The sequence below is a fragment of the Rhinoderma darwinii genome, chromosome 3 (genome assembly GCF_050947455.1).
Source record: "Rhinoderma darwinii isolate aRhiDar2 chromosome 3, aRhiDar2.hap1, whole genome shotgun sequence".
NCBI classification, from domain to species: domain Eukaryota; kingdom Metazoa; phylum Chordata; class Amphibia; order Anura; family Rhinodermatidae; genus Rhinoderma; species Rhinoderma darwinii.
This window is the reverse complement of record NC_134689.1, coordinates 56,702,917-56,720,565: the sequence shown is the minus strand read 5'-3', so window position 1 is coordinate 56,720,565 and position 17,649 is coordinate 56,702,917. Positions and strand designations below refer to the sequence as shown.

Below are 17,649 nucleotides of genomic sequence, written 5' to 3'. Positions count from 1 at the left end.
CAACTTAGACATTTATTGCATACCCATAGGGTATGCTATAATTGTCTGATAGCTGTGGGTCCAACTCTGGGACCCACACCTACCCTATCGGTCAAAAAAGTTTTAGAGAACTTACATTTTTCCAGTTATTTTTGACATTAAAAGGGAGTCTATCATCAGATGTCCGTATTGAACTATCAACAGGATATTATAGTTTAGGCTAACCTTTTTCTGACGTGTATTATGTTTTTCTGCAGAGTGCCTCCTTTGAAGAGAAACCGCTTTTATTACATCTATGCAAATTAGCATTTTGGAGCAACGAGGGCCCTGTAGTGTAGTGAACGCACATGCACACCTACATCCTAAACGGCGCATGCGCAGTAGCACCGATTAGAACTTTGAGCATAAAGATTACACTGCGCATGTGCCGATTAGGATGTAGGGACGCGGGAACGTTCACTACAAGGCCAGGCGTGAAATCGCCTAATACGCTGACTGGCCCCTGTCAAAGGAAGCAGGTAGGGGGTTGTACTGGGGAATGACAAGAGAGCATTTTAGAGCAGCGGTGATACCCTTGTTGCTCCAAAATGCTCGTTTACATAAATGTAATTAAAGCTTTTTCTCTTCAAAAGACTTCAACTTTGTGGGAAGCCAAAATACACGTCAGAATCAGGTAAAGCCTAATCAATAATTGCCTGTTGGTAGTTAAATACTGACATCTGGTGACAGACTGCCTTTAAGACCGTTCTAGTGCAGTAAATAACGGGACATGGTTCAAAGATCAAAATTAAGTTAAAAACCTAAAAAACAAAAATTCTCAAAATGCAAGTCTGAATTTCTGATTTTAACCATAGGGCTTTCTCAGGGAAGACATCAAAGACATATGCTCTGCAGCACAGAAAGCAAATTATAGTTTGAGATTGGATGCAAAACTATTCCTACAGGTGTCTCAACTTGGAGATTACTTTAACTCTCGGATTCTATATAACCAGTGTTGGAACAGACTGCATTACAACACCATGTAGGGCAGGATTTGGACAGTTTTGCTCTTCAGGACAGAGCACATTGATATCATAGTGGCAAGAAAAACGCAATTAACAAAAAGGAGACCGATAGACAATTATAACCCTTAGAAGTGTAGGTCTGTTCTACTGAGAAATTGCCACGGTGGCAGTCAGTACAGTTTCCTATACCACACATATACCATGCGCCGCTCCCACACAGACCAAAAGGAAGGTCTTTGGCAGAGCGAAATCCGGCACCATTTTCATGTGGACCGGAAGCCGCGGCCGGACAGTAAGACGACGACTTCCGGACATATGTACAAGGAAGCGAAGGCGCAAGTAATAGGAGCGGAGGCGGCAGGAGCAGGTAAGTTATGTTCGTGTATGTGATGTGTGTTTTACGTTTGTGTTATACGGTCTGCTGAGCATTGTATCTAATCCTCCTACACTGTGCAGTTGCTCAGAAAATGGCAGCACACAGTGTAGGAGGTTTGACGATTCAAACACCCCTCCTTCTCCTGGCACTAGCCAGAATAAGGGAGGGGGGGGGGATTGTGTGAGTACACTAGAGCGTGCGTCTACCCCAAATTTGCAGCATAAAGAAATGAGGTTGCTTTACCACATTGAGAATGCTGCAATTTTGGGAAGTGCTCCCTCTAGTGCCCCGCACATGGAAATGTTATAAATTAGAATCTAATTTATAATATTTCCTGACTTGTGGGAAAAATTAAAACAAATGTGTAAATCACTCAAATAATAATTGTTTAACTAAAAAAAATAAAAATTCTAGCGACACATTTCCTTTAAACCACCGAGTTTGTTTGGAATGAACTGGACAAAAGGTTGAAAGCAAAGCATCCCACAAGTGCAACACATTTGTTGGAATATCTGCAACCATGTTGGGAAGAAATTTCTGAATGCTATTGAAGAAAGAATGCCTGGATTGTGTAAAGCTGTTATATTAGCTAGGAGGTAACTGCTTTGGAGAGTCAATAATCTAGATTTAATTCGAAACAAAGTTAATCCATTATTTTTATTCATCTTAACTTGTTTATTTCTTCTATGCTTTCATTTCAAAGTACATTTGAGACATTAAATGGTGTAAAAAATAAAATAAAAAACTGGCCCAATTGAGGGGTTCTAAAACTTTTGACCGGTAGTGTATATTGGTGGGACCCACACCTATATAGAGAAACAAAGTTATTTAACCCCCATTTTGCCTGGTGATGCGGTCACAAGCTGCAGATTTTAGGCGGGACCTAGTGGAGAGAGGGTTCTCTCTGTTCTGTGTTATGGGAGTTACAGAATGATTTATGTTTCAATAAATCCTATTGAACAGAATGGAGGGAGCCACGCGCGGCCATCTCTCCACACGTCCCCATCTGCAATCCGCAGCCAGTGGCCGCTGCACTTGGCAGACATAAATGTCTAAGTTGGGAATGCCTTCACACACAGCGTTTTTAGGGGGGGGGGGGGGGAGAGAATCACCTTTCTTGGAAAGTTTTTCCACCATGTTTTGTTTGGCAAAAAAACAAACGCATGGGGTTGGTTTGGCGTTTTACTATCGGCTTCTCAAATGGGAATTAAATAACCCCCCAAAAAAAGATGCATGTAAAAAAATGACTACGTTAAATGCATGTTTTTTGTTACAAGCCAGAGGAAAACAAATATGGTAAAAAGAAAAAAAGTATAAGTGAAGGGAGCCAAAAAACATATTTTTTCTTTCTATTAGGCCTCGTGGGGACATAAAATAGGAATGATATTACAGCGAGTTATACCACCCTTTTTTTTTTTTTTTGTCAATTCCATATAAAATTGTTGCATGTTCCATCAGATGCCATATTAAGGAGATCTGTAATTCAATAATACGGCATCACATAGATCACATATGAACCGTAGTACAAATTCACAGGGATGTTTATTAGGCCATAGTTTGAAAATATTCTGCAAGCTTAGTTTAATTTTTGCTTTGATATTTCAAAATTAACCAGAATTGGCATATTACATTTTTTACTTGTATTTTAAGAGAAGTCTGAATTGAAGTTCAAAATATGAATTTGGTTCATCTCTACTGTTCTATATACATCAGTCATAACATTAAAACCACTGACCGGTGAAGTGAATAACATTGATTAGATCATTACAATGGCGCTGGTCATGGGGCGGGATAGATCAAGCAGAAAGTGAACAGTCCGTTCTTGAAGATGTATTGAAAGCAAGAAAAATGGACGAACCTAAGGGCTTATTCACACGAACAAGTGCAAACTCAGGCGTGAAAAACAGCTGTTTTTCGCAGCCGTGCGGGACTGATCTTGACTGATCCCCATAGACTGGAGTCCGTTGGTTTATCAGCTGTCACACGGATGTTTTTACGTTTGTGTGAATAAGCCCTAAGGATGTGAGCGACTTTGACTAGCGTGAAATTGTGATGGCTAGACGACTGGGTCAGAGCATCTCCTAAACGGCAGGTCTTGTGGAGTGTTCCCCTTATGCAATGATTAGTACCTACGAAGGAAGGACATCCAGTGAACCAAAGAGGGGGTCCTTGGCCGCCTAAAGCTCTTTGATGTACGTGGGGAGTGAAGGCTAGCCCGTCTGGTCCAATCCCACAAAAGAGATACTGTAGCACAAATTGCTGAAAAAGGGAATGCTAGCTATGATAGAAAGTTGTCAGCACAGATGAAATACATGAAAGATTGCTGCGTTTGGGGCTGTGTAGTACAGACCAGTCAGGACTGCCCATACTGACAAGTGCGCACCGGAACTAAACCATGGAGCGATGAGAACATTGTCTGGTCTAATGAATCAAGTTAACTTTTAAATAATGTAAAAGGCTGCGTGCTCCTGCGTCGCTTACCTGGGGAAGAGTTGGCATCAGGATGCACTATAGGAAGAGGTATTTTCTGCTGGAAAACCTTGGATCCTGACATTCACGTGGATGTTACTTTGAGATGTACCAACTACCTAAACATTGTTGCAGACGAAGTACACCTCTTCATGACAACAGTCTTTCCTAATGGCAGTGGCTTTCTTTAATCAGAATAATGCACTTTGCTTCACTACAAAAATGGTTCAGGAATGGTGTGAGGAACAGGGCGTTGACTTGGGACCTTGAGCGTTCAAGGTGTTGACTTGTCCGCCAAATTCCCCAGATCTCAACTTTAAAAAAAAAAAAAAAAAGTGTATCTGGGATGTGCTGGGAAAGAAAACCAAGTCTGATACATGGATGTTTTACCTTGCAAATTACAGGACTTAACCCCTTCGCACACCCAGACGTGCTACTACATCCAGGTGCGGGGGGGGGGGGGTGATGCTTGGGGCACACTCCATATGCTGCGGGTGTCGGCTGTATTTTACAGCGGACACCCGGTAGCAGCGATCGCGCTGTTCTTGGCCGTTCAACCCCTCAAATGCTGCGGTCAAGCATCTGAGGTGTTGAAAAGAGGGGGTTGCCCCCTCGGACAGCTCACCACCCTCCTTGCAGTGAGATCAGGGGGTGACTACGATTGTTACGGCAGCCCAGGGGCCTAATGAAGGCCTTAACAGAAGCCTGCAATATGTTAGGATTGCAGTATATCGTACCAGTGATCGCTGTGGTTCAAGTCCCCTAGTAGGGCTAATAAAGTGTATAAAAAAAAAATATTTAAAAGTTTAGTAGTGAAAAAAAAATAAAAAATATCAAATAATAAATTTAAAAACAAAAACCTTTTCCCCTAAAAGTAAAAAAATAAAAGTTAACAAAATTAGTATCGCTGCGTCCGTAAAAGTTTGAACTATTACAATATAGCATTATTTAATGTGCACAGTGAACACCGTTAAAAATAAAAGTAGTAAAATCTAAAATTAAATTAAATATATACATTTGGTATTACCGTAATAGTATTGAGCCACAGAATAAAGATAAGTTGTCGTTTTTACCACGCGGTGAAAGCCGTAAAAATGAAACCCAAAAAACAATTGAGGAATCTTTTTTTTTTGTCTTCAGCCCACATAGAATTTTTTTCCCAGTACATTATAGGGAACTATAAATGGTCCAAAAAGAAACTACAACTCCTCCCGCAAAACATAAGCCCTCACACCACTCTATTGACGGAAAAATAAAAAGTTATGTCTCTTAGTATGCTTAATGGCTTTGTCCCGAAGGGGTTAAAGAATTTGTTGCTAACGCATTGGTGCCGGATACCACAGGACACTTTCAGAGGTTGTGTGGAGTCAATGCTTCGATGAGTCGGAGTGGGTTTGGCAGCATGAGGGGCAACCTACACAATCTTAGGCAAGTGGTTTTAATGTTATGGCTGATTGTGTCATTAGAACAGTTTACACCAAACATTTAAAAATAAGCCATGCAATATGTGCCTTCATTATTTTACATATAAGACAGCTTACCAGTCCATCGCAGTTGCTTATCGCAACTGAAGCATTAGGAAGATCTGTTATATCGCCAACATATAAGCAATTTCTGTGTAGTGGTTCTATTTCAATCACATTGGAATCTTCCTCCCATTCCACTGTTGCTCCAGGTGCAATAAGTTTTGAGTTCACTTTTAACCTTAGATGAAATTCTGTGCCAAAAATAGTAACATTATAATAAATTTTGTGATCAGCCGATTCCTTATTGGCCTCCACAAGATCTCTCTGAAACCGTGCCCTTTGCCTTTTTGACACTGTATGAGATAGAAAATTTCCTTCTGCATCTGTACTGATTGGAGTTACAAGGCTGTATTCTTCAATCTTCTGAAAGAGAGAACCTAAAAATTAAAAAGAAAAATTATTCAGGAAGCCAATTTTCACAGAAATTGTTACATAAAAATATAAATAAAGATATAAAATTGTGTTGTGAGGAAGTTTTCAGTAACAGTCCAGTGACGGCCCATTTTCATGTTGCTGTAATGTTTATGCATACTTATCATATTACAGCACTAATTCCCAACATCTGTTTTATCTTTTTCTTTCCAAAACTGAAGGAGCATAACTTAACTTATTAAACGCAAAACTCTGCAATGACCAGTCCCATTAAAAAAGACACACATATACATTCCTAGGAGAAAGATGCTTCTTGGATGGTGTACACGTCCACACTTGCACAACTTGTGTATTGAACGTTACAATTTTTAATGTACAAAACACGTGTCTTTTTGTTTGAAGAGAGTGATAGGCCTCATGTCTGAATTATGCCTCCAAACTGTATGAAGTAATAAAAAGGTACCCATAGACTATTGAGTTGTACTGCATCTCTGTAAATATCCAATTGCATAGCAGAGAATGAGGAGAGAGAAAAAAAAAAAAAACTTGCAGCATGTTCCATTAGATATCATATTACCACCTAATCTCTCACAGAAGTACTTCCTAGTGGAAAATAATCCTGTAAAATTGCTCTTTGAGGAGCACAATATGGTGCTACATGGAGTGTGTTTTGGTATCTGTAGTAGGGCTGGGCGATCGAATTAATTAGATTAAACCGCCCTCAAGTACTCTCACGATTCTGTTTTTTTAACAGAATCGTAGATCGACTCTTTAGTAGCGTCGTCGCCCGGAGCTGCAGGGGACAGCTACGCCCCACCGCCTCGGCACTGCCTGGTCCACGCCGTGCTGTCCCTGCTTCTCCATGGAACTGCTGTACTGAGTGAACAAAATGATACAGCACGGGTGGGGAGGCAGGGACTCCTAAGTACATAGCCACTCCGCCCTGTAGATACCACCCTCCGTTACAGATCGCACTGCAACCACCCTTATAGATAGTGCCGCTGTAGATAGCAACCCCTTGCAGATCGCACCACCAACCCCCTTTGTACCCTGTAGATCGCACCACAACCCCACCCCCCCCCCCTTGCAGAGCGCACCAACACCCCGCCCCCCTCCTTGCAGAGCGCACCACCACCCCGCCCCCCTCCTTGCAGAGCGCACCACAACCCCTGCCCCCCTCCTTGCAGAGCGCATCACAACCCCTGCCCCCCTCCTTGCAGAGCGCACCACAACCCCTGCCCCCCTCCTTGCAGAGCGCACCACAACCCCTGCCCCCCTCCTTGCAGAGCGCACCACAACCCCTGCCCCCCTCCTTGTAGATCGCACCACAAATCCCCCCCCTTATATATCGCGCCGCTGTTGTTCCCACTAGGAGCAAAATCTCTGATGGGGATTCAGCTCCTACTGGCAGCTACAGCGGCACGATCTACAAGGGAGAGGGTTCTGCAATTTACAAAGGGTGGGGGTGTGATCTACAAGTGAGGGGCAGGGCCAGATCATTGGTGCTCCAGGAGAACATGCTCCAGCAGTGTGCGAGGATGGGGGTACACGGGGAGCAGTGTACGAGGATGGGGGTGTACATGTGGAGAAGTCTGGAGACTGGGGCATGAGCGGCAGTCTGGGGGGCACTGGAGGTATATGGGAAGCAGTATGTGAGGTGGGGGATACTTATTTAGTGATGTGTTGTAATTAGTGTGTGTATCTAGTGCTTATGTGGTGAAGTGTATGTACCGTCTGTGTGCGAGACATGCGAGTGGTAAATAGGGGGGGGGGTCTAATTTGAGGATCTAATATTTAGATGTCTTTTTGTGGGTCTGAATTTATTTAGGGGACAGAATTCATTTTTTAAGAGGCCCTGTCACCAGATTCTAACATCCCATTTACATGTATTACCTTTACACTGCTTCTTCCCTGTTTCCAGCGCGATGCAGCTAAGAACAAATGAGTTTGAGTAGAAGACTTCTCCCTGCGTGGTCACTGGACAAGGCTTGTCATAAGCTACTTTGCGCTGATTGGACAGCGTCAGAGGCTGTGAAGATGGCTCCACCCAGGGAGATTCACTGTAGTTCACACCTTGTTGGCTAACTACAGAGAATTACCATATTGGTCACCTAAAGTACGGAGCATCATTACTCAGGAACAGGGAGGGGGAGCAGAACAAAAAGAAAAAACCAGCGTTGGAAACCGGGAGGGAGCAGGCTAAAGGTAATATATGCGAGTTGGATGTTAGGACCTGGTGACAGGTCCTCTAAATCTAGTCTGGGATTAAATTAGTGGTCCAGTCTTGGGGTCTGATTTAATTTTGCAGAAGTGCTGGGTCAAAGATGTCTCGACAGCAAACTCTGCAGTCATCAGGAGACAATGTCACAGCGGCCTGGACCAGATGAAGAATAAAAGTAAAGAGACTGACTCGGGGAAAAAAAAAAAAAGTCACGTGTTAGTCACTGAATGTAATCGGTATGATTTCTGTCGGAGTTCAGTTTAGGGTACGTATTATGACACACATTCTACACAGATCACCACAGAACTGATCAGACCCCATAAGGGAATGTTCAGACTTGGCAGAAATTTGCTACTACCTGGCCACAAAGGAATTCCGTAGCAAATCCGATAAGTCTGACCATGCCCTAAGAAGAAATCAGGAAAACCACCCCAAATTAAAAGTTTTGGGAAAGGCTGTCGTGCGTACCTCTGATGGGTTATCATTCTGTTTTTGATATAAAGTATACAGCACTTAGGCTGAGAAACAATAGTGTGGAATACAGTAGTAATAAGATGCCAGGGGTCCATCTGTCTATAAACTAAGACCGCCGATAAATGATTGTACTATGAGGAAAATATTTATAGAGAAACGTTTGCATATGTGGGTTTATGGATAAACACTTCTCTCTCTCTGTGGCTGTGGGTGGGTCACAGGTCAGTGGGGTTGAGTTGGGTTTATATTTATACTATTATTTGTACGTTTCTGAAAGCAATCATTTAAAAAAGTCAGATGCAGGACTACAACAGGAGATGGCAGTGCTGGCAAGCCGATGGAAACCATTAAAGTCAACGGGTTCCTTCAACCGCCGGTGGTGTCCATGGTGCAATGGAACCGTTGCTTCCAGTATTTCCTTGTTCTGCTTCTCTGATGGAACAGAACAACGGAATCACCTGACAGGTGTGAACCCAGCCAGAGATGTAAATAGGTCCCTGCCTGGTAAGGGTATGTTCACACGCAGAGTCAAAACAGTCTCAAAATACAGAGCTGTTTTCAAGAGAAAACCGCTCCTGATTCAGACGTTTTTTTGTGCCACTCGCGATTTTCGCTGCGTTTTTTACGGCCGTTTTTGGAGCTTTTTTCAATAGAGTCTATGGAAAACGGCTTCAAAAAGTCCCAAGTGTCCTGCACTTCTTTTTCGCAGCAGTTTTTTTTACGCTTAAAAAAAAAGACGCGAAAAACGCTCCGGTCGGAACAGAACGCTATTTTCCCATTGAAATCAATGAGCAGATATTTGGAGGCGCTCTGCTTCCGATTTTTCGGCTGTTTACGGCCCGAAAATAGGCAGTGTGAACATACCCTAACAGTGATATTGTGCTGAAGGAAGAAGCAAAGTGTAGCAGGTAGGAGCCAGGTTGTTAATGGTGTTTTTATTATGCAAAATTCTGGTGTAACATAAGAGATATGTGATTTAAGCTCCAGTATATATTGTCAACCATACTGCTTAAAATGTGCAAGTAACGGTATTATTTTTGTCTGGAGTTGGTGAAGATCCACAAGTTAGTATGGGGGCCCCCATATAAATTAACTGCTCCATATGCAAGACACCCTTAATCTGGCCCTGGGAGAGGGGGGGGGGGGAGATGCGATCTACATAGGGCGTGCGGCACTGTCTACATGGGCACTATATTGGGGGGGTAGCACTATGGGCACTGTGGCAATACATGTGGGCACTGTCACTATGTTGAAAAGTTCTATAAAGAAAACGTATTAAATCTCTTGTTATTACTGTTAAATAAGCAGAAAAAAAAAAAGTTGTTCTTTTTCTAAGTTGCAATTTTTTTGCAACGGAATCGTAGCTTTTCTGGAAAAGTCGCAACATCTGCTATTTGTTGCGGGTTTTACCTCCTCACTGAGGTAGGAGGAGTTGGGTGTCTTGACCAGAAATATCCAGGAGTAGTGAACTAATCCTCTTTCAAATCAGTGGAACTGGGGAAATAACTACTTGTTTAACAATTTAAGACCTTCTCTTAGCGCCAATTTTTGTGCTGGATTTTGAAGGGATGTAATAACCATATTTTTTGGGGGATAGGAGGTGAACTCTACTTTGAATCCTTTGAAGGAGGAGAGGATTCATGAGTTATTTGTTATTACCTTCCACAGCTCTAGGCGTTTTGAGATTCTTCCCCTCATAATTTTGGTGTCATGGTTTGTCTTGATTGAAAAATATATTTCTGCCCTTGCCGCCTTTTGGCCAACTCCATCTACCAGTTATCCCTTTCCCTCTATAGTTTTGGGACTGGCTGCGAAAGGGTCGAAAGGATGGTTTCTTCCTGGGAATCTTAGGTTCTGGAAGAGTATCTTTTATCAGTCGCCTTTACCAAGATATTATCTAGGTCTGGCCTAAACACATATTCCCCTTGGAAGGGGATAGCACATAGCTTAGTCTAAGATAGTGGATCACCAGTCCACATTTTTAGCCAGAGGGCCTTCTGGTAATATTAGATAGTACTCCTGCTCTTGAAGCAATCTTGATGGATTCTGCTGAGGCATCAGCTAGAAACCCTGTTGATTTGGCTAATAAGGGAATGGAGGCAATTATGTCTCCTCTGGGAGTCCCTTCTCTTAGGTCAACTTCCAGTTGGTCTAACCATCTGTAGATGGATCTTGCCACACAGGTAGCCCCTGTGTTTCCTTGAAGGGCCGAAGAAGCTACCCATGATTTTTTTTAATAGGCGATCAGCTTTCCCATCTAGTAGGTCTTTTAATTGGGAAGAATCCTCAAAAGGTAGTATTGATTTCTTACCCACTTTGGCAATCACGATATCAATTTTTGGGACTTCCATCCAATTTGGTGTGTCTTCATCTAGTGGAAAACTCTCTGATCTCTGCTGGTCAAGATAGTTGTTTTTCTGGAAATTTCCATTCATCTTTAAAGAGGCTCTGTCACCAGATTTTGCAGCCTCTATCTGCTATTGCAGCAGATAGGCGCTGCAATGTAGATTACAGTAACGTTTTTATTTTTAAAAAACGAGCATTTTTGGCCAAGTTATGACCTTTTTGTAGTTATGCAAATGAGGCTTGCAAAAGTCCAAGTGGGTGTGTTTAAAAGTAAAAGTCCAAGTGGGCGTGTATTATGTGCGTACATCGGGGCGTTTTTAATACTTTTACTAGCTGGGCGTTCTGATGAGAAGTATCATCCACTTCTCTTCAGAACGCCCAGCTTCTGGCAGTGCAGACACAGCGTGTTCGAGAGATCACGCTGTGTCGTCACTCACAGTTCCTGCATCGTGTCAGACGAGCGGGGACACATCGGCACCAGAGGCTACAGATGATTCTGCAGCAGCATCGGCGTTTGCAGGTAAGTAGCTACATCGACTTACCTGCTAACTCCGATGCTGCTACAGAATCAACTGAAGCCTCTGGTGCCGATGTTTCCAACACGATGCAGGACCTGTGAGTTACGTCACAGATCTGCACTGCCAGAAGCTGGGCGTTCTGAAGAGAAGTGGATGATACTTCTCATCAGAACGGCCAGCTAGTAAAAGTATTAAAAACGCCCCGATGTACGCACATAATACACGCCCACTTGGACTTTTGCAAGCCTCATTTGCATAACTACAAAAATGGTCATAACTTGGCCAAAAATGCTCGTTTTTTAAAAATAAAAACGTTACTGTAATCTACATTGCAGCGCCTATCTGCTGCAATAGCAGATAGGGGCTGCAAAATCTGGTGACAGAGCCTCTTTAAGACCCTGAAGATTTTCAGGGATAGGGAAACATAGCTGCTTTTTTGCTCGCAATCCAGCAAACATTTCATCCTGGATTGTACAGGTTTCATGTAATTCTTCTGCCCCCATAATTCTTCCTACTGCACTAAGAGGTTCCTGCATATTTTCACTTGAAAAATAATATTTATCTTTCTTTCAGGAGCAGAAGGTCCCGGTAGTTGCCCTCTCTCAAGAATACTGTTCTACCACAATTGTTCTTTGCTTAGGTGTGGGAGGGGGTAAAGAGGGATAACATGCTTGAGAGAGTGTCCAGAGAAGTTTGAATCTCCTGCTTGACCATCCCTTAAACCTCTTCCACATATGACGGTTGTTCATCCCGGTTAATCATTTCTGTGCAGTAATGGCATAAGGGTTTTTTTTTTTGTTTTGTTTTTTTAAATAGAAGAAATTTGTGACATATGGTACATTTACAAGATGGGGTTTCTCGCTTAGGCTTCCTAGAGGTCTCACACAAAACAAAAATAAGGGAGGGGGAAGGGTTGAGTAACTATTCCCCATACAACAATTCCCATAACCAGACCTACTTACTGGGTTGGGAAACACACTAGGCTCCACCACACCAGGTTTGGAGGCAGACGTCTCAGACATGATACAGTCAAGATAGGAGTGGTACAAACAGTCCTACCTGAGAGAATGAGGCCTCATGTCTGGGTGACCTTTAACCTTGATAACCGGGTCCTGCGTGATGATATCTACCAATCGGTAGCGCACTCCTCCTCTGCTTGCCCCCTGGAAGCTTTGCATTGCGCCGCCATGACAATTTGAGGTGAAAGGGGTCCCAAGTTCAGGAAAGATGGGAGAAGTGCTCAAGTGGTGGTAGGCACAACCGCTCACTGAATAGTGATTTATCTTTATAGCGAGCTAACCGACTGACACCAGCAACCTCTTGCATGTCCAATAGGGACAGGGAAAAAAAAATAATGAGGGAGGCGGGTAGGGGCTACTTAACCTCATGCGTTTCCGATCCACATTAGAGGCAGAGCCCTATCCTCCTATGGTGCAGTCATGGATTGCGAGTGAAATATATACACATACACGCCTCAACATTGAAATTGCAACACCAAGAAGGGCGAGCGGTAAAATTACGCAAATTTAAGTAACGGGTGTCGCTAAGATATGCAAATGATCACATTTTCAAGCACCAATGCGTGTGGGAGGGGAATAAAATCCAGATTGAAAGCAAAGTTTTTTAGTCACATAAAGCATCAAAAATCAGATCAAGTGGTGTGGGATGTTTGTGCGAAGCTCCTGTTAGTTGACGGGCCAGTTATCTCGACTTGTCGTAAACGGAGAGGGGCAGAATCCTTGAACTGAGAGACCTTGGTTTATCACTCTAGCAGGTTGCTAAGCGCCTAGGCCGAGAGGTCAGCACTGTTTAACGTTGCGTGTCCCAGTTGGGAGAACAACCATAAATGAGACTGACAGCAAGAGGCTTGTGGAGGCGAACCTCTGCACGAACGGATGGAAGAATGGCGAGTAGTGATCCATTCTGTACTGCAAGTCAAATTGGACGTCAAGCCTAGGGCGGCAACCAGTGTCGACACCAACCATCAGAAGGCATTTGCACAAGATTGAGCTACAAGCCGGATGCCCAACTACAGGTGTCCCATTGACTACATGCCACCGCTCTCAAAGGCCATCATGGTGCACAGCAAGACGGCAATGGAGGTCTATCCTCTTCAGTGATGAGTCCCGCTTTTGTCTCGGATGCAATAATAGCCGGAGATTGGTCTGGAGACCACGTGGGCAACACCATGAAGAGACCTTCACGAGGGAACATCACACCGGTCCTACTGCCAGGATTATGGTGTGGGATGGCATAATGTACAGTAGCCAGACTCCTCTAGTCTTCATTTCAGGTACAGTAACATCTCTGCGTTACATCGATTTGGTCGAGGAACCAGTCCAGTTCATTTCTCCAGAGTGTCCCAGAACCAGTTTAATAGGACAACGCCAACCCGCATGTTGCTCATGCTACTGTGAGCAGCTTGCGTGGCCTAAACGTGCTACCATGGCATGCAGTGTCTCCAATCGATCACATCTGGGACGTCATTGGTCGGCAATTCCAAAGGGAGCTGCCAATCTTGATGATTTGCGTGACCAAGTGAATTCAGCATGGCATAACGTTCCTCAGACAACCATTAATATCATTGATAGCATGCCAAGGTGTGCATGGGGCAAAAGAGAGAAGAGATTCTCCTCTTCTCAGGAATAACACCAGAAATAGGGTTATTCCTCAGGTACATACATATGACCGCTTATTCTGAAAAGTCACCTGAACCGTTGTACACTTTTAAGCATTTTAGCAAGACATTGTATAATATTTTTGGTAGCATCGGTGACCATTTCAGTCACAATCTGGAGCCCTGTTAAATGACAGTGCCCTGTATGGTTAAGGCCTGTTCGTTCTTAACAGACCCAGGACAGCTGTAAAACGTAAGGGCTCATCCAGACGAGCGTGTTTAGTGTCCGTGTGCTGTCCATTGAAATAACGGACAGCACATGAACCCAAGCAAACCAATGGGGCTATTCAGACATGTGATTTTTCACACAGCGTGCATCAGTTGCGTGAAACTCACTGCATGTCCTTTTTATAGCGCCCCGTGCTGTATCTACTATGAACGTTCTCATATAATGTACTGCAGGGGTCAGCAACCTTCATGAAACCTCAACTCCCAGCATGCCCTGACAACCAAAGGCGTTATTATTCCAGCAAAAGGCCACCAGGGCATGCTGGGAGTTGTTGTTTCAAAACAGCTGGAATGCCAAAAGGTTGCTGATCCCTGGTGTACTGTATAGTGTCCAAATAATATAATTGTACAGCATACAACATATAATTGCTTGAGGTGCCCATCTAACACCACCCAATCTGTAAACGAGCGAATGTAGCCGCAACCTTGTGAAATTACTTTTCCATATATCTTTTGCACAAAGTCTGATTGTGGGTACAAGCTCCTGATGCCCAGGCCATCAGGGCTATTGCTGTCACTTCAGTAATGACAGGTGAGCGCCGTGCGATAGTACACCCCCAAGTTCAGCCCTGCTATAGGTCACATTACGGCGGGTGTCTCGGTCCTTAAACCTACGTCATTGTACATTTTGTCTGGGTGGAGGGGTTGTAGCGGTGACATTTTTTTATTGTTTTTTTCAAACAGTATGCTCTTGTTCTGGAGTTTTTTTGATGGCATTTTGTCTTCAATAGATTTTTTAAGTCATGACCGATGTCAGGGCAGCAAATTACAGCTACAGGTCCATGCTCCCAGTTGCTAAGTGACCTACCCTGGACGTATAACCCCAATCTCAGAGGAATGTATACCACACAGTATGTTTTTTGGTTTTTATGCAGGATCCCTTTGTGTTGCAGAGCATTGTAAATTATTCTTTTCAATACAGTGAAAGAAAAAAAAAGTTGGAAAGAGCAAGCTTATTATATTTCTCCATAGTATTGACAGTTAGAATGGCCACATCCAGTAATCAATTTATTCATATATTTCCAGGAAGAACAACAAAGGAACAGCACAATGCAGAATTCTAAGAAAGGTGCTTGAGAATTGTTATTTTATGGGAAAATGTAATTTCCAGAACAGACATGTCAGGAGAGCGTGTTAGAAATGACTGAAAACTGCCAATGAGCCCATATTGCTTAGTTACAATGGCTTTTCTGCAGACAATGCTCAGACCTATAGGTTTCCATGGTAACCGGCTACAAACTCTTTGAAGTCGGATCCTGCAGTCAAACCCCTTCCAGCAGTCCCCCTTAGGGTATGTTCACAGGGCTTATTTTTAGCCGTTTTCCAGGCAGTAAATGCCCCGAAAAACGCCTGAAAATACAGGGGTGTAAACTCCTCCAAACATCTGCCATTGATTTCAATAGGGAAAAATGGTGTTTCGTTTCTACGAGGCTTTTTTTCACGGCGTGTAAAATAAAATAAAAACACCCCTTAAAAAATAAGTGCATATCACTTCTTGAGCCGTCTTTCATTGTCCCAATAAAGAAACAGCTCCAAAAACATCCGTAAAAGAAAAGAAAAAAAAAAAACGCATCAAAAAAACGCTGTAAATCAGAGGCGGTTTCCCTTGAAAATAGCTCCGTATTTTACAGCCATTTTTGTTTAGCGTGTGAACATACCCCAATTCATAATTGGTAGGTTAGCAAGAAGTAGCGGACAGATGGATGGCATTATGACTGCAGGATCAGACTACACAGGCTTTGTAGTCTGTTACTATGGAACATATAGATCTGCATAGGAGCTGCCACACAAAACTAGGACAGTTTTAATTAGCAAAGTTTCTTCAATAATTAAATAAAATGGTTGACTGAATAATCCATTTTCAACACCAAGTCTCGCCCATAACGCGGCCCCTGCTGTGCAGTAGATCTGATGTAAGCTCATTAGAATAACGTCCATATCACCCCAGCTTCAGTGGGTTCCTACACAATACTGGCCCTCAGCCACTACAACTTATGGCACAACTTGTCACAACTTGCAAGGTTAACACCGAGGAGAGCCCCGCGCGGCATCTGTTTCCATTACTGCACTGTGAGGCGGTGTGTTTTTAATAAAGCCGCCAGCACACACAGATGTCAGACCCGAGACCTGCAAATGATCAGCCTCGGGCAGTTCAATGGGTTTACGCGGCCACCGAGAACTCTGCCGGTGCCCGGGACAACAGCCGCCAAGTTGTGGCAAGACAAACTTTACAAAGATAAAAGCCGCGGGGCTCGGTGCGGAGACGGTCAATGAAAACGTCCGCACCCTCACCAGTAAAATAAGAGCGCACACATACGTGTACCGGGCTGTGCCACTCACCTTTGTCTCTAGAAATGTACAGACAATTGGCAGGTAGAGCGAGCGCCCAGCAAAAGGCAATACAGGTGAGAATCCCAGTGACAGGCTCCATTGCAGCTGGACTGCAGCTTCGCTGGCTGAGCGCAGGAATCCAGCGTAGATGCGCGTGTTGGAGCTCTAGGCTACAGCAATGTCAGTCACACCAGAAGCACGAAGCTCTCTCTGCAGAATAACTCCAGCTGTACACCAGTTCATCCCAAGTTGACTTGTCATCCTCCACGTGATTGGCTCTCCTGATGGGGGGGCACGATTGGCGGTAGTAAAGCCCCTCCCCATTGGCCGCTGTCATTTCCCCGCTAAGCGTATGTGGCACTGACTTGTGCAGCGCTCAGTAATTGTCATCATTATTCGCAATGTAAAAGTTATCAGCTGCCACATAGACGAGCCGACGATAACGGGCACGGGTCTCCATGAATACCCTCAGTGCAAATAGTGATACACATAGTACTCATGTTCTTATACCTCCAGTAATAGGTGTCCCCAGATTTTTAGGGCACCCTCATAGGGGTTGAACGGTTTCAGCAAATTAATGTTATTTTTTTTGTATAATCTAAAGTTATACAATATTCCAATATACTTTCTCTATTCATTTTTTACGGATTTCAAGATCTGTACTGAATAACTGCAAGCAGGCACATTTATTGTTTACTTCCAGTCAGGGGCGTAGCTAAAGGCTCATGGGCCCAGGTGCAAGAATTTAGCTTGGGCCCCCCTACCCCTCCCCAACACTACCATCACCAGATCCCTGCGCGCACCTATGCCCAGCCTCCTTGCCTAATAGCCCACATAGTATAATGCCCCCCACAGCATAATGCTCCCATAGCTGCCCCCACACAGTATAATACCCCATAACTGCCCCATACAGTATAATGCCCCCCATAACTGCCCCATACGGTATAATGCCCCCCATATCATCGCCATACAGTATAATGCCCCCCATATCAGCCCCCCATATAGTATAATGCCACCCAGACAGCACTGCAACCAGCAGAGAGGGGCAGGTCTGTGATAAAGTCCATCGCTATATGCTGCCAGGGAGCATTGGGCACAGGCAATGACTGGAGCAGACCAGCAGGTCTG

At 43.8% G+C, this 17,649-nt stretch overlaps 1 protein-coding gene across 1 annotated transcript in view; it reads right to left on the bottom strand.

Annotated features, from left to right (window-relative positions):
- Positions 1-16,757, bottom strand: part of LOC142748945 (A disintegrin and metalloproteinase with thrombospondin motifs 2-like) — a 911,491-nt gene extending 894,734 nt beyond the window's left edge. Inside the window, exons 1-2 of the mRNA XM_075856370.1 lie at positions 16,531-16,757; positions 5,370-5,731 (exon numbers count right to left, since the gene is read on the bottom strand). Of these exons, the coding sequence (XP_075712485.1) occupies positions 5,370-5,731; positions 16,531-16,621 (453 nt within the window). The 5' untranslated portion in view covers positions 16,622-16,757. The remainder of the gene's footprint in view (positions 1-5,369; positions 5,732-16,530) is intronic.
- Between the last annotated feature and the right edge of the window lie 892 nt (positions 16,758-17,649).